At 50.4% G+C, this 20,809-nt stretch overlaps 7 protein-coding genes across 7 annotated transcripts; 2 read left to right on the top strand and 5 right to left on the bottom strand.

Moving 5' to 3' along the window:
• Positions 1-222: 222 nt before the first annotated feature.
• Positions 223-1,813, top strand: N7525_006088 (glutamate decarboxylase; the record flags this gene model as incomplete). Its single annotated transcript, XM_002564096.1, has 2 exons — positions 223-1,646; positions 1,699-1,813. The coding sequence occupies 2 exons, from the start codon at positions 223-225 to the stop codon at positions 1,811-1,813; spliced, it is 1,539 nt and encodes a 512-aa protein (XP_002564142.1).
• A 2,397-nt stretch (positions 1,814-4,210) lies between these two features.
• N7525_006087 (uncharacterized protein) lies at positions 4,211-6,330 on the top strand (the record flags this gene model as incomplete). The annotated part of the gene is made up of 2 exons (XM_002564098.1): positions 4,211-5,195; positions 5,246-6,330. The coding sequence occupies 2 exons, from the start codon at positions 4,211-4,213 to the stop codon at positions 6,328-6,330; spliced, it is 2,070 nt and encodes a 689-aa protein (XP_002564144.1).
• A 414-nt stretch (positions 6,331-6,744) lies between these two features.
• N7525_006086 (nitrilase) lies at positions 6,745-8,115 on the bottom strand (the record flags this gene model as incomplete). Its single annotated transcript, XM_061213603.1, has 2 exons — positions 6,745-7,578; positions 7,642-8,115. 2 exons carry the CDS (start codon positions 8,113-8,115, stop codon positions 6,745-6,747), a joined length of 1,308 nt encoding a protein of 435 aa, XP_061070624.1.
• A 217-nt stretch (positions 8,116-8,332) lies between these two features.
• Positions 8,333-8,872, bottom strand: N7525_006085 (pyrroline-5-carboxylate reductase family protein; the record flags this gene model as incomplete). The annotated part of the gene is made up of 1 exon (XM_002564100.2): positions 8,333-8,872. The coding sequence occupies one exon, from the start codon at positions 8,870-8,872 to the stop codon at positions 8,333-8,335; it is 540 nt and encodes a 179-aa protein (XP_002564146.2).
• A 1,507-nt stretch (positions 8,873-10,379) lies between these two features.
• N7525_006084 (putative choline sulfatase) lies at positions 10,380-12,202 on the bottom strand (the record flags this gene model as incomplete). Its single annotated transcript, XM_002564101.1, has 2 exons — positions 10,380-11,738; positions 11,792-12,202. 2 exons carry the CDS (start codon positions 12,200-12,202, stop codon positions 10,380-10,382), a joined length of 1,770 nt encoding a protein of 589 aa, XP_002564147.1.
• A 2,909-nt stretch (positions 12,203-15,111) lies between these two features.
• Positions 15,112-17,463, bottom strand: N7525_006083 (transmembrane 9 family protein; the record flags this gene model as incomplete). Its single annotated transcript, XM_061213602.1, has 5 exons — positions 15,112-15,130; positions 15,187-15,407; positions 15,458-15,910; positions 15,962-17,313; positions 17,379-17,463. The coding sequence occupies 5 exons, from the start codon at positions 17,461-17,463 to the stop codon at positions 15,112-15,114; spliced, it is 2,130 nt and encodes a 709-aa protein (XP_061070623.1).
• A 1,400-nt stretch (positions 17,464-18,863) lies between these two features.
• On the bottom strand, positions 18,864-20,332 carry N7525_006082 (ubiquitin domain-containing protein DSK2; the record flags this gene model as incomplete). Its single annotated transcript, XM_002564105.1, has 2 exons — positions 18,864-19,787; positions 19,865-20,332. 2 exons carry the CDS (start codon positions 20,330-20,332, stop codon positions 18,864-18,866), a joined length of 1,392 nt encoding a protein of 463 aa, XP_002564151.1.
• Positions 20,333-20,809: the final 477 nt, after the last annotated feature.

Here is a 20,809-nt window from a genome sequence, read left to right as displayed (position 1 = left end):
TAAGTAGAAAAGGTAGAAGAAGCAGAAGGAAAAGTGATGGGCTGATTGAAGTACCCCAGGTGGTTCGGTGTGTCTTCTGCGTCATCAAAGCACCGCGCACGTCCACCTGGGCGTATTTATCGTTTCCGTGCTTCTTCCCCTCTCCTCTTCCCTCAATTCCTTTAATTCCTTCAATTGCTGTTTATTTGCTTTTTGAGCTTTTCTCTTTTGCATTTCGCAATTATGGTCCATCTCGCTAAAGTTAAGAAGGACAATGAGGTCCCACCCTCTACTCATGACATTGTCTCCGTTGCTCCTCCGGACATAGATGATTTCGAAACCAATGTCTACGGCAGTCACTTTGCCGCTGATCATATGCCTCTGCATGAAATGCCAGAGCGAGAGATGCCTCGCCAGATTGCAGCTCGTATGATCAAGGATGAGCTGAGTCTGGACGGTAATCCCAAGCTCAACCTCGCTAGTTTCGTCACCACCTACATGGAAGACGAGATCGAACAGATAATGACCGAATCTTTCAGCAAGAACTTTATTGATTACGAGGAATATCCCCACTCCGCCGAGATCCAGAACCGATGCGTGAATATGATTGCTAGACTCTTTCATATTCCCACTGATGCCTCCGGTGAGAATGCCATGGGTACTTCAACCATTGGGTCTTCCGAGGCTATTATGCTGGGAACACTGGCTATGAAGAAGCGATGGCAGAACAAGCGCAAGGCTGAGGGCAAGGACTACTCGCGTCCCAACATCATCATGAACAGTGCTGTCCAGGTCTGCTGGGAAAAGGCTGCTCGTTACTTCGAGATCGAGGAGAAGTACGTCTACTGCACCGACACTCGCTTCGTGATCGACCCTAAACAGGCAGTCGATTTGGTGGACGAGAACACAATCGGTATCTGCGCTATCTTGGGTACCACCTACACCGGCGAATACGAGGATATCAAGGCGATCAACGATCTACTAGTGGAGCGTAATATCGACTGCCCAATCCACGTTGATGCAGCTAGTGGTGGCTTTGTCGCTCCATTCATCCAGCCTGATCTTAAGTGGGACTTCCGCCTGGAAAAGGTGGTTTCCATCAACGTCTCTGGTCACAAGTATGGTCTGGTCTATCCCGGTGTCGGATGGGTCATCTGGCGCTCTCCGGAGTATCTACCCCAGGAATTGGTGTTCAACATCAACTATCTAGGGGCTGACCAGGCCAGCTTTACTTTGAACTTCTCCAAGGGCGCTTCTCATGTTATTGGGCAGTACTACCAGCTGATCCGCCTGGGCAAACACGGTTACCGCGCAATTATGTCCAACATTACTCGCATAAGCGACTACATGTCTTCAGAGTTTGAAAAGATGGGCATGGTCATATTGAGCCAGACACAGGGTCGGGGCCTGCCGCTGGTGGCCTGGCGCCTGCCCACAGACGACAGCCGTATCTACGATGAATTTGCTGTGGCCCACCAGCTACGCGAGCGGGGCTGGATTGTACCAGCGTACACTATGGCGCCCAACAGCGAGAAGCTGCAGATGATGCGCATTGTCATCCGCGAAGATTTCAGCATGCACAGATGCGACAGCTTGCTCCAGGACTTCAAACTTGCTATCGAGTCTTTGGATGCTATGGACAAATCCATGCTTGACAAGTACAAGACGTAAGTTTCTTCTGCCCTAGATGTTTCTATTTCCATACTGACATGTCCACAGGCATATGAAGAACCACCGCAACCACCCTCGACACCAGTCGCGTGTTCACGCTCACTACATGAACGAGAAACACTCGTTGCAAGGACAGACTGGCAAGACACATGGAGTGTGTTAGTTTCGTACGTTGTTCAACATCCTATTGCTCATCTTCAGAACATGCTATGCAAAGGGAGGGTCGGATGGAGTATCTAGGAGGATGAGTTACAGTGCCGCACGCAGACTTGGAGCCCTGGAGAGTATCTTGTGACAGGATCCAACTCATTCGGTTGATATTTAGTAGCATATGGACCATGGAAATGAAATGAGTAAATCAATAAGCCTGGCAAACTAACAAGCGCTGATTTGCGCAAGATAGCCTTCAGCCAGAGATGGTTCTCCTATAACAGGTAACCAGCTTTTGCTATTGAACACATTATCGATTATGATGTCATGTATACGAAGACTTACCTAGGTATATAAGAGTAGTCAAACACCCCTCTAAAGCTGCAGTGCTTTCTTTCCTACAATTTATCTCCTCACATGATCATTTACCATGGAGCGTATTTCAATTGACCTGAGGGGGAATAATCCCCCAACCCGAGACCTTCCACCGTCGACTTCTACCCCGGCTCACCTTCCACCAGCCAAGGCGATGAAACTTCATCCATCCAAACCAGGCGATGAGAACGCAGCCGTATTCTTTGTTGGGACGGCCACAACAATTATGTCTGTGCAGATCTAGGAATTTTATGAGCGTGTACTAAACGAAGCAGAGAATGGGCTGGAATACGGATTATGACGGATGTAAGCTCTTGATGGGCAGCCTAATTCTCACAGACTGACTGTGATAGCCCAACTTCCTCCACGCAGGTGACCATGTCCACCTCGGGCCAGGAGTGTCAAGTAAGCGGCTCACTGACCCAGCTATCGACCTGCACGACCTCCCTCAGATTGATCTTGTCCTTCTCTCCCACTATCACGAGTATGTCCCGGAGCCTAGAGGTATTGAGCAGCTCATTGATATTGCCAGGGACCATTTTGATAAAAAGGTTGAGGCTTCATTGAGGCGCGATCTACCCATTATCACTACACCACATGCGGCGCAGCATCTCACTTCCCAGAAAAAGGACCCGTTTACATCTGTGTCCGCGCTCGATCCATTTGAGCAGATCGAGGTGAATATCGAAGGCACAGAAGAGCCAGAACAGCCCCGACTGCGTGTGACGGGGATGCCGGGGAAACATGTGCCTCCTAATACAGTGGTGGAGAAGCTCAACGAGCTAGCCAGTGCGGTGAGTTTTTTTTTTCTTTTTATTCTTTTCTCTGAATGTTCCTAGTTAGTCGGATCTCAACCTAACAAACCAACAGGTCCCACCAACCAACGGCTGGATGCTCGAGCTAGGCCATGGCAGACCCAATACTGCAGACTTCTCCTGCGGTTATCGCATTTACATCTCGGGGGACACACTACTAGTAGACGAGCTGCAGGAAATTCCAAGGCGATACGCAGGCCAACGGATCGACCTGATGCTCGCCCATCTCGGCGGCACAACCATTCCTTCTCCATTAGTAGGAAGACTAATGGAACCGCTAGCGTTGATGGTCACCATGGATGCGGAGCAGGGTCTGAAATTGATCCAGCTGATTCGACCAGACGTTACAATTCCGATCCATTACGATGACTACGACGTGTTTGCAAGTCCGCTAGAAGATTTCAAGCGTATGGTCGAGGCGGCGGGGTTATTGGACAAGGTTGTATTTTTGGATCGGAAGGAGCAGTATCGCTTTCGAGTTATGAAGTAAAAGAGCCTAATGGTAACATATCGATTTTTGTCTACTCCGTACGCGTGTCTGCTTGAGCTCAGCCCCGGACGCGTTGGTCCGAGGCTCAGAGGAAGGGCTTTCTCACATATTTCGACTCCATACCATTCTTGGTGTGGGGAATGGTACTTCATCTGGGAATTATAATTTGCTTCGCCTGAAGAGCGGGTCCTTAATTTCTTTTTTAAAGTCTCAGAGAATTTGGGGGCGGTTTATAGCCGAAGTGTGGTATGTATGTACGGAGTAGTAGATGACGAGGCTCGTATATGGCTCGTGTTCGGTTCAGTGTCCCTCCATATCGTCTAGAGTATTCCACTTTAGATGGCCTATATGAAATTGTAACGCTGTTCTTTCAAATGCTTACTTTTCTTTGAGGTCTGTTCATATGGCTATACATAGCCGTCCCAGGTGTAGTTAAGACTGATATAGAGTAGAGAGGATATCTACGTACACTTGTCACATGTAATTGACACAAGCACCCGCGGACTAGTTGTATTAGTTACTATACTATTAATTTATCCATCATATCAGTTACAGCATTCAAATACTGTACGTAGGTGACTATACTGCGCTGCAAAGTCCAACGCCGTCCATTGTTTACCCTATATATAGAACAAGCTCTCCAATCACGGCCCGTCGACCCCAGGTCCACCAATTCAGCCTCTGCCCCTCTCTCTCCCTCTCCCCTTTTCTTTTCTCATCAGAAGCAGTGATGCGCAACCTCTTTAAAAGCAGGTCGCCTTCGAATCGGACAAGTCATCATTCTATGCGCAGCGACGAACAGTTGGCCCGCCCCGCGTTTGCTCCACCGGACCCCAACATAGCCGCCGACTCAGACCGGCGCCTTTCACAATTCGAGTACTCTGTTGGTTCTGTACAAAATCAGCCTCAGACTTTAAATAGGTCACAGAGTCAGCGTCATAAACCTTTACGTGACCGACCGACCGTCAACATTGTGACCCCTGACGACTCGCATCGCAAAAAGGGCCGTATCGAGCGCAGCGCCTCTGTGAAGGGCAAAACAATCTCGCTTCCCATCTCACAACCTACCTCACCCGGGACTTTGCATCCAGAGACCCTGGACGAGTCTGACGAGTTTCACCCACATCGGCATTCCAACGCGGAGAACCCCTCACCGTTAACCACACCATCTCTTGCCCACCAACAGCAATACCCGGCTCAACGAGGTCCCCGACCTTCCCATCCAGCTCACGCCCAAGACAACTCCGGGTGGTCACAGCAACGTTTGCAGCCGCTTTATACCAAATTGCAGCGGTCCACCACCGACTCAACCCTGCTTGAACAGTACGTCCGCCCGTCGCCCACCGATATCGCCCCCGAATCACCGCGATACGCGTCGGAACATCTTCATCGGGGACAAGCTTTCCCCCCTCCTCAGGATCCGGTATTGAATACCCGGCCCCCATCCCAGCAGACTCACGAGCCGCTTTCCCCGTTACAGTCCATTTATCCTGACGCCATGCAGTCTTCCGCGCAGGAATCCCAGAACCAGAGTCAGTTCCATCAGTTGGACAGACAAAGATCCACAGGTTCTCCGCAGCAGAACCGCAGTCGGCAGGGTAGTGTGTCAAACAACATGCCTGATCCCGGACGAAGCACACCCACCAATACACACCGCCGCGAGGATTCCGGGGAAGTGGACGTGCGGGCATTGATCCAGAAGCATGATGAACTCCGTAAGCATCTTGATTCCGGTTTTGCTTTTCAGTAAACTAACGATGAGCAGAGGCCAAGTATTCCAAGGTGAAACGATACTACTTTGAAAAGGATGCGCAGGTTCAGCATCTCCAGAACACGGTAGCGCACCAACGGATGGCGGTGTCGCGTACTGTACTTGACGATAATGAATATACCAGCCGATTCCAGCGACTTGACGGAGCGATTAAAGACCTAGCATTCTCAGTGCGCAAAGATTGGCGCAGTATTCCATCCTGGCTGAATGGAATGGTCACCGATGATGCGTTATCGGTCGGCACGAAAGAAATGACCGCGGTCGGACGTGCTGTAATCAGCCAATGGCTAGTAGAAGAAGTATTCCAGCGTTATTTCCATCCATCTTTGGAGCCAGCATTCAGCGTGCAGTTGAAGAATATCGAAATGAACCTGCGACGGCAGCGACCATCATCCGACGAAGACCGCGAGAATGCCTCTGCGAGACTCTCCTATTGGCGCCGCACGACCTTCGACGGACTGAGTGATTCCTTAGCCGGACCCGAAGCCCAAAAACATCGCGCTGAGCTAGTCGAGCACTTAATCGTGGAACTCGCTGCCTTTATGGGATCCCAGCTGCACGAAACCGCGCTGCCAGGGCTAGAGGCAAGCGTGCGCATGATCATTGAGAACTCTATTAACATCACCGAGAAAATCCCCCTCGAAGCCCGCGATGTCTGCGTCGATTATTTCCCACCAGGAATCTCCCTGGCCGAGCAATACATGAAGGTGGAAGGCCAACTACCCGCACTGAGCCACCCGCCCCCACCACCCTCAGACCAAGAGCAACTCGAGGAGCCTGCCGCGGTAGAGGGGGATGCCTCATCTGGCTCAACCGCCGGAGTGATAGAGAACGCCTCACCGGCACAGCAAAAGCCCACGAAGAAGTCCATTTTTGGCGCGTTGATAAGCCGCAAGCATGCCTCTGGCGAGACCAGTCGTCCGGCGCCGGCGCCTGGACCAGCTGAAGACAAGAGTGAGCCTACGGATGTAGCTCCGAGCAACCCGCGTATCCGGTTCGCTGCGTTCCTGGCCGTCGAAGTGCGCGGCAAAGGTCCTGCAACGGTGCTGATCAAGTCGCCCGTGTGGCTAGTGGAATAAACGGTGCTAGATGGGTACAGCTGGATTACATTCGGGACCACTTGAAATGGCCCTTGACCTAAATGGTGGAGGGTGTACATAGAGAACGGAGGTGTCACATGCTGGCATGGCGACGAAGATCATGACTTGTTAATATCCGTTGATATCCCGTGGCGTTCAGTCGTTCAGCGGTGGCAGTTTGCAGTTGAGGTTGGGGTCGAGTCTTATTATTTTTCCTTTGCCCTGACGACTAGAATCTGGGATTCTGCTATGATTGTGCTCTTCGAGTAGAAAGTTTTGGAATTCCATGTTTCTTAGCGGCATTCTTCGTAGCTCATCCACGAACTCATATTCATTCCATTACTTTCAGTGAATACCCCAACACATCAATACCTTGAATCAATACCATATACCCTACTCAGTAAATCCGGATCCCTACAAAGGCGGCGGCGCCAGATCCAACCCCTCAACCTCGAATTTAAATGTATCGCTCCGCGAATAACTCCCGGCAACATCGAGATCAAGCCGTCCACGCTCACAATCATCCAGATCAATGCACGCGATGGCCAACCCATCGCCCGCCGCGACGGTAGGACTAGACTCAGTAGCCGACATGCCAAGTGCGGAATCCGTCACCGCAGCATCGCTACTATCGGGCACGTCATCCGTACAGACTTCCCAGAGCGGACCAGCAAGAACCTCTCCAAGCGGCGAAACAATACAACTTCCACCACGACAGACATAATCCCGTACCGAGCTCGAAGGGGCCAGGGAATCCTTATTATTCGGCGCGGGGGGATCCTCAGCCTGGTCCTGACCCTGACTCTGGCCCTGGACCTCACTGTGAGTTTGCGGCCAGACAATCTCATGCGGACCCTCAGTAGTGATGGATAGTTTCCTAGCAGGATCCTGCGATTTACCCGCGGTAATATCTTGGTTTTGATTTCGATCCTGGCTTTGACCTGTATTCTCACCGGTAATCCACTCCGGTAGCTCGGAGCCGCGCACGCACTGGTTCGCTGAGAGCACGAAGCAGCGGCCTTCTATGCCGACGGTGCGCATGAGCGGGAGCCAGGTACTACGAGCATCGGCTGTGGGAGCGAGATAGATATTGACGTTCTGGGAGTACAGACTCTGACGTAGGAGGGGCATGTAGTTCTCCCAGCAGATTGCCGAGGCTATGGTTAGTGGGATACCGTTTAGGGTTGTTGTAACAGCGCGGAGGGTCGAGGGAGACCCCTGAGCCCAGATCATGCGTTCAGCGCCCGTCTATGAAGATCAGTATAGGATCGATAATAAAACGGGGGGATGGAGAGACAGCGAAATCCATACCGGCATAACCTTCCTCCTCTTCCCCAACACACCTCTAGCAGGATCAACATAAACAACAGCACAGTACAAACTACCACCGGCTCTTTCCACCAAGCCCGTAACGATAAAAACCCCAGTCTCCCTCGCGACACGCTCAAGAAATTCCCTCGTCCCGTCTCCCCGGAACCTCTTCCCCTCCGCAATCTCCAGCCTGCGACCAATCCAGTCATCACCGGCCCCAGCGGGCGTATCCCCTAGATCAACAGATGCCTTGAAGTACGCGAGGAATTGATCCCGACCGCGCGGGTGCCGACTTCCCACCGCAGAACCGAAGGAACATGTCCGCGGGTATCCGCCTAGATAGGCTTCCGGGAAGAGGAGGAGGTGAACACCGCGACGGGCGGCGAGGGCAGTTGTTCGTTCGAGGGCGCGGAGGGTTTCAGTTAGAGAGTCGTGGGTGCGGGATTGGGCGACTGCTACTGTAAGAGAGGGCATTTTGAGATTGATATGTTTCAGAGTTACTATTGGGAAGTTGAGGAGAGAGGCGAATTGGGTTGAACAATGACGAAATGGGGTTTGAGGGGAAACCCTGGATGCTCGGAAAGCTTGGCTGTGGGGTAGCCGACTTTATATTGAAAAAAGATAGGAATATACCTTCTTGTAAGAGTTATTGTAAGAGTTATAATATCAAGTTCGCTATCTAAATCACACGCTACGTCCGATTCTTTGCTTTCTTTGCTATGGAAATAGCCCTCGTGAGCTCCGAATCAACCAATTCCAACAACCCTCGAGCAGATAATGACTGTTTCAACTGTTCAGGTGGAGTTCCCTCCAAAGACATGCTCGCTGTCCCTCTAATGCATTGAGAGGAAATAGCGATAGCATGATGCACGGGGACCCCTTCAGCAACGGCCTTTTGCGCAACAGCTTGTATCGCCACCGTCGTAAGGGCATTACAAAATGCGCTCATTCCAGTCACAGTATCGAAATAACTGTCCGAAACGTGAAAGACCTTTCCAACTAGATTAAAAATCCATGAAGCCAATTCCATTGCCTCTGTTGCCTTGCTAGAAGGTTCAGCGATGGGAGTTGCTGATTCGTGGATCTCTGTTCCTATAGTTGGCATTGCGCGGATAATCTGGGTATTTTCATTTCCGGACGTCTGATGATCTCCAAGAAGACGGCTGATTTCAGTGCTCGGGGTTTGCGCAAGGATGCTGATAATGATCTTGTGTTTTAGAGCTTCTCTCATTTCGACAGCCCCCAGGATTCGCTGGATCTGATCGACAGGGAAGGCGAATAGGATAGCGTCTGCATTTGCCGTTGCTTTGATATTTCACGCGAAACAATCTTCACTGGGACCAGGCTGTCGCGAAACTGGTTTTGGAGGCGTGTTGCTGATTCTTTGCGGTTGAGAGCAACGGTAATTTCGGAGATTGGACTTCCGGTTTGAGGAATAGATGGTAGTAGAGCTCTCAGTAGTGCAGAACCGATGTGGCCTGGACATCTAGTTAGGTAACTGTTTGGAATTGATAGTAAAAGCGAGAGGAAGTCATATATTCTATTCTGTCTTACCACAGCCGAGAAATGCCAAACGGACAGGCTTTTGGGCAAGTGCTATTATGAACGATTCGGGAAGCAAGACAATCTTCTGCTACTGTCTGGGATATAAGGATTGAAAATAATAGGCTTTAGGCTCGCAAGGGTGACCTATTCCATTGCCTTCATGACTCGGGAGGGGGATCCAATGTTGATAGCAGTTGCTTGTGGTAAGAATATTTGCCTGTGTAAGTTGTGGATGGTCATTCTTTGAGGTTATGAACGGCATACTTATTAATGTTCGTCTACCTACATGTATGTAGATACTGTTCTAGGAATAAAATGTGACGGTCAATAGACAGTCTATAAAAGTCCGCCTTCTTCAGGGCACACGAGCGATACTCTGGGCTCGAATCTACTATAGGGTAGGAAAGTCAACCTTATATGCCTCTGGCTATTGATGAAATATGGCTACCTTGAATGTCTCCAGCGATTCACTTGCTGCAGGAATGTTGTCTTTTCACCTGGCTGCCTGACGATCAATACAAGGAGCATAGAATCTTTAACAACCCTGCCTGGAAACGAACGCTACGGGGAGCTACATCCGGTGCCCCCAATATACAGTGGTCTGTCTTGTGCCGTTTTGAAGGAATGATTTTGGGATGTCTCGACAAGCAAGCGCATCCGAATTCCAGGCCATTGGCGAGAAGGGTCTAATCAATCATGAAGTTCCAGGATTGTTCAGGACTATCATACTAGAAGAAACGGCTTCAGGCAATGTAGAAAAACAGTACAAAATCCCAACTGACAATCTGATTGCATGTTGTATCTACTTCTCATAAATCCAAAAACCAGCAATGTACAGGGTAAGACACCCAACCCGGGGGACCAAAGCACAACTATATACAAAATAATCCATGCAGCCACAACCGTCCCGCATGAAAAGATGCAAATTGGGGAAAATGAGTCCCGGGTATAGCGCGCGCCTTACTATGTGACAAACGTAAAGAAATCCAAAAGACAAACATCACCAAAAAAAAAGGAATGAAACCCGAAATAAGCGTATTCCGGAAATGCCGCAAAAAGGCAACAGGAATGATGATGCTGAAATGCGACAGGAAAAAGCAAGAGAAAAAGTAAGAGAAAAAGAAAATGCAACCGGTCCAATATTTTCAACAGATATCCGAGCCAATAGCATATTCACGAAAACCTGAGGTGATCTATACAGACATCCCATGGGCAGCAGCAGCCTGCTGGAGCACACGGGGCCAGCGTGAGATGAGTTCAACATCGTCGAGGGCACCCTTGCCCTGGTTGCGCACGTACTGGGTGCTGGGGTCGATACGTGGCTCGTAGTCCCAGACGGTCTGGGTACCCTGGATCAAAGCGGAGTACACCAGGCGGCGGCGGCGCTGGGAGCTCAGAACATCCTGGTGGATCTTCTCCAAATCCCAGCGGGCGTGGGTCTCCTCGAGGAAGAATGCCAGTATCTTAGCTGGTTCGGTGGTGTTGGGCACTGCAAGAGGGACCTTGGCAGGGCTCGGGGTGCGAGGGGGAGTGTTAGAAGGGAAGGGGTAGTCCGCGATGTTGGCACGTTGAGGGATTGGCGATGCGTGCGGGGTCTCATCGGGAGTTGGCAGGTTGATTGATGAAGCCAAGTTGGTAGGCTTGGCTACGGCTGCGCGGGTGGAACTCGATGGGATAGGTAGGCCAGCTGCGAGGTTGGTCCTCTCTTCTGGGTCATTGACGAGGTCGTATAGCATAGGTGGGTCGATCGTCGAGTAGATGAACTTCCAGCGGCCGCGACGGATCATCATGAGAGGAGCCTGGGTGCCCTCTCCCATGTACTCGCCGTAGACAGTATCGGTGCGGAGACCTTCGCCGCCGGTCAAGTACGGCACGAGGGAAACACCATCAAGGGGAAGCTCGGAAATGAGTTTCGCGCCTGCCAATTCGGCGAATGTAGGGAGGAGGTCCATAGTGGAGACGTTTTCAGACACGCGTTTCGGGGCGAAATGCTTAGGCGCGTGCACAAGGAAAGGAACACGAGCCGAGTTCTCGAACCAGGTCATCTTGTACCACAGGCCGCGCTCGCCGAGCATATCACCGTGATCACCGGTGAAAACAATGATAGTGTCGTCGGCCATGCCGGTGTTTTCAAGAACACGCAGCAGCTTGCCGACGTTGGTATCGACGTAGGTGCAGGCGGCATAGTACGCACGACGAGCGGCACGGATGCGCTCGTCAGGCATCTCCTTATTGAACAGGTCAATACACTTCAGCACGCGCTGCGAGTGCGCATCCTGCTGGTCGTGGGGGATAGCCCCGTTCTTAGGCAGCGGGATCTCGACGTCGTTGTACAGGTCCCAGAACTCCTTAGTCATGGCATAAGGGTCATGCGGGTGGGTCATGGAGACCGTCAAGCAGAAAGGCTGCTCGTTGCGCTGCCGAACATGGTCGTACAGGTATTGGGTTGACTTGTAGATCACCTCTTCGTCAAAATCCAATTGATTGGTGCGTACGACGGGGCCTGCCTCCATCACGGAAGACATGTTGTGATACCAGTCGGCACGGATGTCCTACATTCCAGTTAGTATAGTATCACAAACGGTTGTTCTTAGAATTGACATACAGGTTCGTCCCAATTGACAGACCAGCCGTAGTCACCAGGGTAAATATCACTTGTCAGACGTTGCTCATAGCCATGAAGCTGGTCCGGGCCACAGAAGTGCATCTTTCCGGCCAAGGCTGTGTGGTATCCCTCCCGCCGCAAATAGTGGGCATATGTGGGGGTGTCAGCGGGCAGGTCCGCCGCGTTATCATAGGCTCCAATTTTGGAGGGCAGTTGGCCACTGACCATGACGAAGCGTGAAGGAGCACACAGTGGTGAGTTGCAGTAAGCTGAGTCGAAGACCACGCCTCCTTCGGCGAGACGGTCTAGATTAGGGGTCTTAATTGGGGAGTTCTTGTCGTGCAAGGACAACAAGGGCGCAGCCATTTGGTCTGCCATGATGTAAAGGATATTGGGCTTCTTGGTGGCCATGATGAATACTTGGTTTAATGGACGGCCAATGTAGATAGGAAGTTAGAACTAAAAAAAAGAGACTAAATTATGAAGAAGAAAGAAAGAAAGAAAAGAAGAAAGAGAGGGAGAGCGGGTGATATATGAAGTTGAGGGAGAATGTGGGGAACAAAAGGAGAAAGTAAAAAAAAAGAGGGAAAAAAAAAAAAAAAAAAAAAAAAAAACCAGTATGAAAAAAAGGACAAAAAGGACCCAAAGATGGAAAAAAAGAGGTAATTCCAGAGAATCGGGGGCTAAAAAAGGGAACACATGAAGGCCAAGACGGAAAAGGCTGCGTATTTAATGTAATATTTTGCCGATACACAATGAAGATCATACGTATCTCCTCATTCTCATTTGACCATAAACCCTGTAGAATGCTGTATATTCTGTAGTATCCTAAATCGATTAGTACGAAATAGTTCCCGCCTGCAACGGAGATCAGGGGAAGTGATCCGGTACTGACGTACTCCCCCGCAAGGAAGATGGAATCATTCGAGCCATCGATGGTGTGATTGTTCGGAAGAACCTGTATTGTAATATAATACCGAAGTAGATAATTCCGAGTGCTACTGTGTACCTTTACGAAGTACATAAACTACAATTCTCTCCCGAGGTCCCTAGCTGCAATTGGACATTTCCTTATCTCTCTTGGCAATAATCAGCTTGCGAATGCAAATATCTAGTCACAAGACCGGTGAATTTTATCAATTGTAGGTAATGGGATCCCATCGGGGCAAGTGCCGAGTGAGTCGCCACTTTACAGGCACTATAGGGGTCGCGTGTGGTCCAGGTGTTGCATTTGTCACATTGAGAAAGTCACAATACCACCGTAATACCAACCGTGCATGTAAAACCACCACAAACCTCACCCCCTTAAAACTAATAATTGCGATAAAATGATATCATGCCAATGTCGGGGGATTTAATACAAAGTCTAGCTTCAGTGCAGTTCACACGCGCACTCGACCCCGGAGTGGGTAACGGCATCGAAAGCCCACGTCCATGGCAGCGTTTCCGCTGTGACAGGATCCTGTAAACGCTAACTTGTTTTAGACTAGTGCATCCCAAAGCCGACCACTAGGCAAACCTTGGGCTCCACAGGATCGTGTCATTGTTTTACCAGCCAATCAATCTAGTTCTATTTCTCCTGGGATGACCCAACATGGTTAGAGGCGAGGCTTAGGGGCTGAGGTTCCACTTGCTTATCTCAACAGCCAATCAGACTGCATTATTGGGCACTACCGGGGAGGAAAAAGAGACGACGTGAGAATCCAAGATAGCGACGGAGGAGCCCGCCGGTGGAATGCTTTCTTTTTGATTCTTTTTTTTTGCCTCTGCCATTTCCTCGGTCGTTCCTTCTCACTATTCTTGTTAAGAAACAAGGATGAAACAAGGAGAGGGAATCTAATGTATCATAGCTCCACAATGAGCAATCCCCCTTTCCGAGCACGCCATGAGGAGCGGTCTAAGATCATCCCCGGATTTACAATTGGTATATACTTCGGAGGCAAAACGCAGTCACCGCTGTTTCTTAGCATAGGTACTTGCGTTTCTATGCACAGGGATTGCTATATGTCCGACGTGCTCCACATGGCCACGTCTACATCGACGTACAGATTTCCAACTCGACACGGGATGGTTTCACCCGATATAGACTTATGATGTACATAGTCATATCCTCTAGCGTAATTAGGTGTGCATGCTTTGGTTGGCATCTTTTTCCCGAGACATAGAGTAGGTTGCTTTTTCTTTTGAAGATGAGTTTAGTCACGAGGACTATGATGTACGAATCACTCCCTGCTTTGGAAAAATATGTTCCCATGATGAGGGTACAGTGGCTCGACGTACAGAGTCTGCGCTGCTCAAATTTTTACATCGGTTGCGGCCGAGGTGGCAACTGTAGACGGCATACCCAACCAGGATGGTGTGGCTATCCATATGTTTAAAAAGTCTGTCATTACTGATTTCCACCCTTGAATGAAGCTTCTTTTTGACTGCAGTCTTCATGTCGGCGATGCCAGATGCCCGTTGCCTGAGAGATCTAGCTGAGGCCAGACCACGTGTGGGGCCTATAAAGTCCCAGTTTGTTCATGGACAGAATTGGCAGTTGCGTTCTCCTGCTTCTACTCCCCTTAATTACCCGAGAATATATAATGCGAAAAAGACGTACCACATTTGTTTACCTACAGCTTCATGTGATCTCCCCGATGTAGGGTCCTTGTATTCGTGGCAGCCTGAAGAAAAGATGTGCCCTGCAGCATATGGAGCGCTAGGGATGCCCGGTCAGCCATATTTGATCGATTAGTGAGAGATATCTAAAAGTGAAACAAATGCCAACGTAAACTTATATACAAAGGTGGGGCATCTGATAAAAATTGGAAAAGAGGAAAGGCAATGGCCACTTACATGTCCCTTGCCCGCCGGCTTTCCTAGGATACGTTGGCTTTACAATGGACGTTGATGCTATATAGGTGGAACTTTGCCCTTTGATTTTACTGACATGGCAATACATTAGAGCTGATTAGTACTAAAACGTGGGCGTGCATTTGTGATGGAAGCTCGGTTGCCTTGGGCCGACGTATACAGAATATAGAAGTCTGGCGTGAGATGAAAGGCTCCCCACAGCGGCGGATGAAGATACTGGCTTACTGGGCACAGACAAGAAACAAGGAAAATCTGTGGCTTGTGTTCAACATAGACGTGGGAATCAAAGGCTCAAAAATTCGGACGGGCAGAAAATGCAGGAAATAGAACACTATACGCCGTGGTGGTAGAAGACTTCACCTATGCTTATCGCAGATCGGGTCATGAAAAGGTAGATGTTGAGGAGATAACGAGTCTCTGGATTGAAGAAGTCAAAGAAAAGAATGGTGTAGTTGTGTCAACAATTAATCAACCTTGATGGCACTGTGTAATTCTCAAGATTAGCGCGTTGCCTACCAAATTGAATGGTGCGGTCTTACCTATAAACTCGGCGGACGAAGGCATAAGCGGCCAAGAAACCAACGGTTCCGGTTAAGAGGCCATACACGGCGCAAGCGAGGAAGCTGTAGCTGAAGAATAGCAAGCTTGACACGAACCCGGAGATGTGGAGCTTGAACAGGTAATACCAGATGCAGTAGGCAAAGATCCAAAAAGCGCTGCTGCCGCCGGTGAGGAAGCTCTGCCACCACCAATGATAATTCTAAGGGAGTCAGTATGGCGATTCATAGTTGAAACTGAGGGCAATCTTACCTCAGAGCAAAGCTGACTGTATGTTGCGATTACGGTCACCTCAACGACGGTGATAATCAGCACAGTCGAGACAACACTCAGGAAGCCGAAGACATAGTAATAGCCAGACTTGTCTTGCCACAGGTTCTTGAAAAGGAATAACAGCTCGATAAAGAGAACCGCAAATGGAATGACGCCAGTTACCACGGGCCCGAGAGGGCTGCGGAGATACCAGGGCTGGGGTGGAACTTGGCGGGCAATCGCATTCGTCTTCAGAGGGTGCTCCCATGGTGTCGCACGCACATAGCCGACCCAGCTGCCAATGTACACCAGCGGAACTTGGATGAGGAGCCAGAGTGCAAGAAGGCCGATCAGAGTGCTGAAGGGAATTGCCGTACTAGACGCTTGGGCCCAGACAAACAAGTTCAGAATCAACACGAGGCAGAATGCCAGGCCAGGGAAGAGCAAAGCGGTCTAGAATGATGGATTAGCATAGCACATGAATAATTGGAGCAGGATACGCACAATTAGCGTGTTCTTGCGCCAAGCAGTTCCGCCAAAGGTCTGGTAAAGTCTTCCTGAAAAATAACCGGAGAAAAGGCCGGCGAAGACGAACAGCCCCATGCCGACACTAACAAAGCCACCACGGAAGCTTGGGTTCAAGACTCCCAGGCAGCTGAGCAAGAGCAAGCCTGAAGCCATGAATAACAACTGCATTCCCGACCCAACCAAGGGGGCAAGAAGACCACTATAAGCGGGGACACGGAACACATCCCCATGGAGAAGCTTCCAACCACTTGTATCTTCGAGAGCCTCATCGTCCGATGAATAGTCCGCATCGCGCTCCACGTCCGCGCTATCGTCCAGAAGCCCCTCGCCCTTCTTCTCGCCGGACTTGCGATTCCGGCGTCGAGATTGGCCCTTCATCTTCCGGTCGTCCATAGCACCATCGCCGCGACCCTTAAGGTCGCCTTGCACTGTGCGGCTCCAGATGACGAACACGGTTACTCCCAGCACGGTGCAAATTGTCAACGAGTTGATAATCGCCAGCCAGTGCGTTATCGAACTTTCGCCTTGGTTGGTAAAGTATAAATCCCAGCGGTTGGCCCATTCAACGTTAGGTTCCTCCCGGAAGTAGACAGAGTAGGTGTAAGGGACCTTCAGTGTGGCTCCGTCGTCATCGTCATCATCATCTGGGATATATGACAGTCCGGAGTATTTTTCTTGCATTCGCGAAAGGTTGGGCGCGATATACAACCCCAGTCCTTCGTTGTTATTATGGACAGCCTTGGGGCATCCATTTTCCTGGCGGTCCTCGGCGGTAATACTTTTTGGGTACACCTCAAAGCCTACGACCACCTTCCCTCCTTCCGGTACGCTCCGCCAGCGGATGACGATCGTGAAGTGGTTGTTGATGAAGTACCGATGCTGTCCGGTGATTGGAGAGATATCTCGATAGCCAAGCTTGAATCCAGAAGCGTAATACTTGCGGCTGCGATCCACTGTTACAAAGCTCGTGGCTCCTGGCAGGTTATCGGCAATCCATTCAATCACGTATCCCTCCTTGACGAGTTGACGAGCCCATTTCACATCTGACCGACTAACCTCACGGGTGCAGAGCGACTGGCACTCAACATCCTTCCCCATCGTAACTTCGAAGTCGGAGGTCATGATTCGGTCGCCACGCAGTACCTCGCCAATATTGAGCGAGATACTTTGGCCAGATCCAAACGGTGAGCCGCCATGCTTTTTGCCGCTCGGTGGGCAGACGAAAGGCAGGTCGAAATACGCATACTGCAGTTGGGTGTGATCGGAGAAGATTTTGTTTACCAGAAGAGGGATCGGATCACCGTCATTATATCGGGTAACCGAGTATCCTAGCGGGAGGGAAAGTGGTAAGCATCACATGTTTAGTCCAACCAAAATACACCTTCGTACTTACCAGGGATGTAGAATGCGCCAGCACAGGACACGAGCAGCAGCAGCCACAGTGCCCACTGGCGAGAACAGAACTGAGCGAAGGCCATGTTCAACAGATGTAAAGGGATCTCCTTTGTTCTCGACCCGGAGTGAACGGGTAGCTATCGCCCCAGCATGTACACAAAGTATGGAGGGTTGTACGTCGGTGGGTTACGGTGTGTCGATCCGCAAAGGTTGATTGAGCAGAGTGAGCCAAGAATGACTACCGTCGTAGGCAGTATCTCGTTCAGGCGGTTCTTTGTCGAGAGGATCGATGGACAGTTCGACGGTGGACTTGATGTCGGATGCACTTGTTGGATGATAGATTGCGAAGGATCACCAGATTGCTTCAGCTCGCCAGGAACCTGCCGCAGAACAGGTAAGTAACGAATGAAACTGGCACTTAATGCCACAGTGATATAAGTGTGTTGAGAAAGGAGTTTGAGCAACTGTGAGCTTGTAACAGTGAAGCTGTCCCTGGCCTCCAGCGTGGCCCCGGATTACCTAATCAGAATGCCATGCGCAGAACAGCCCTGGAGGGGACCAGATCGATAGATGGACAAAAGGCACTAAAAAAAGGATGGTCAGATTCGCATATATCCTAACCGATGCTTGTAGATCTTGTAAGACACTTGTCTCCTCAACTACTCAAGGGGCAGGTACAAGAATTGGAACAATCCTAGTAGATTCACTGTGCGATATATATAGCATCATACCCTAATACCCTACTAACCAAGTACACGGCTTTGGCAAGGATGAACTTGGCAACTTCATCGATTTGGCAATAAGCTGCCCGGCCTTTTAGATCTTATACCCCACCTGACAGAATCATTGCCTTTCCTTTCTTGATTAGAAGTCATATATACTACCTAGGAAAGGACCTAACTCCTCCCTTGGTCAACGTTGGTCTTGGTGGCTCTGGCAGGAGGATCCATCTGTCGTAGATATGAAGACCTCTTCGAACTAGTTTCGACGAACTCTTCTCTAGATCTTGCAGTGCGACAGCAAATTTCTAGCTATACAATGACCAAACATGCTATTCCCCGGGAAAACAGCCTTGGAAGTATGTACGCGATCCTCCAGAGACAAAGACATCTCGATGCTACTGTGTACATATTTTATTCAAGATGTAACGTCTGTGTTCCTTTTCCCTGGTTTGGTATAACACCAACTCTGTGCTATGCGGCTGAGGCTGGATTCAAGTTTTAAAAAGATTGGCGCGCGATCTCAAGCATGAAAGAAACATCAATTAGAAATCATCCGATGCTATTATGAGCTCTGGAGTGATGAGATATCCGGAAAACTAGCTAAGGATCACACTGGAGATGAGCATGCTAAAAGGGGAATGAAAAGTCATAAGTACCGAGGGAGCCTTTCATCACCTCGCAAAATCAATAGAAGTTGAATACATGAGAAAAGTAATCGCAAGGCTGTGCTGGAAAGAAAATGAAAAACAGCCCAGAGATTATCATGGGTGGCTGAGGAGGTATTCCACCGCTCCCTGAACACTGCCGCCTGCGCGACGCAGGGCTTCAATGTTCCGCTCGAACTCAAAGAATCCCATATCGTTCAACTGCCGCAACTGATCGGCGTACCTATCCTCCGGGGGACGGGTGTCTGTAGGCTGTGGGGCGCCGAAGCCACCTCCGAAACCACCAAGACCACCTCCCCCAAGTAGAGCGGCTAGAGGGTTTGCACCAGCGGCTCCACCTTCTGCGCCCTGTCCACCCATTCCCTGCATCATCTGTGAAAGTAGCGCCGGATCACGTAGGAACGGATTCTGCTGAGGATTGAAAGGGTTCATACCTCCCTGGCCGGCTTGCCCAGCGTTGCCGAACATGGCCGGGTTTAGGAGAGATGCGAAGGGGTTCTGAGCAGCTTGAGGGGTCTGACCCTCGGCAGATGTTGATCGGTCCGTAGAGTCTGCACCTGCTGCACCGCCGGGCTGAGTGGCGCCCGGAGTGGCAGAAGGTTGGGCCGGAGCTCCGAACGGGTTAGCTCCGAATAGGGCACCGAAAGGGTTTGTGTTTCCAAGTGGATTTTGCTGCCCGAATGGATTTGTTTGCGCGTTCTGTTGCTCGGAACCTGGGGTCGTGTTCGTCACCCCCGGGGCGGGGAATGCATTATCGCCGCCACCAGGTCCGCCACCCATTCCCATAGCCCGTTGCATCTGCATCATCTGTCGAATCGAGCTCGGATCGGTCAACATGCGGCGGAACTCTGGGCTTTCCATCATCTGCCGGACTCCGGGTCCCATGTCGCGGAGCATGGGGTTCTGCTGGATCATCATGTCGATCATAGCGGGGTTCTGCAAGGCTTCGTTGATGCTCGATTGGAATTGAGGATTTTCGAGCATGTTGAGCATTGATTCGGTATCTGGCGGAGGACCCATCTAAGTGGACAAAGAATGTTAGCTATCTGTTGGAGGCATTATTAAACTACTTCCATCCCCCATAATATGTCACTTACCCCACCATCAGGGCCGAAAAGACCCGCACCAGGAAGCTGGGCGAATCCGGCATATCGTGCACCGGTCAAGCCAGCAAGAGGGTTGTTGCCAGTACCGGCCGCAAGATTGGTTGGGACACCAGCTGCCGCCGGGCTTGGGGTTGCTCCAGCTCCCGCAGCGGCTGAGCTGGGCTGAGCAGCTGTGTTCTGGCGCTGCTGGTTGCTTGCAGCACTCTTTACGAGATGAATAGTATGGCCATCCTTAATCTTGTAGGCCTCCAGTGTCTCTGTATCCTTCAGAACTCTACCCGAGTAGATCAATCGCTGACGTTCTGCGGGGGTATCGGCATATTCGGGGCTTGAGAGCTTTTGCTTGAGATCTGAGACCAGAGTGGTGAGGGGAAGGGTCAGGGTATATTTGGCATCTGTGGATGACTTGACAGTGAAGGTAACGGGCGCCTGCTCCGTGGTGGCCGTTTCGTCGGCCATGGCTAACGGATGTATGATGATTGCAGAGGAAGTGGGGTGATGATTGGGAGGTAGACCAATGATGAAGGGTAAATCCCTGAGACTATTAACGGGCGGATCAAACGTCTGATCAAGCGAACTGCTGTGATATGGATGAAAACTGCGAAAGTGAGATGAAATGAGATAGAGGGGAGTCAGTGAAGCCGTTATGCGGAGGCGATCTGCCTTGCATCAATCAGCGCGGCGTGGAAGGCGGTCGAAACATGAGTCACGTGCCATACGCGCTAGTGGAAGCTCCCACACGGCAAGGAATATTTTCTCTTCCTCACCTCCTCGAGTTTGATCACACGGCTACACCTCTCTTTATCCGTGGAAAGTGGTCTTGAGGAGTTTCTCTTTTTTAACTCCACCCAGCAGGGATGGGACTGATGTAATATTCATACCCCCTGACTTGCAATTGCATGTACAAAGCTTCTACCTTTTCTGTGTGGTACCGGG

This window comes from Penicillium rubens (assembly GCF_028828025.1).
Source record: "Penicillium rubens strain IBT 27055 chromosome Unknown utg000002l_segment0_segment0, whole genome shotgun sequence".
NCBI lineage: Eukaryota > Fungi > Ascomycota > Eurotiomycetes > Eurotiales > Aspergillaceae > Penicillium > Penicillium rubens.
The sequence above is the reverse complement of the archived record's forward strand: the minus strand, read 5'-3'. Positions and strand labels throughout refer to the sequence as shown.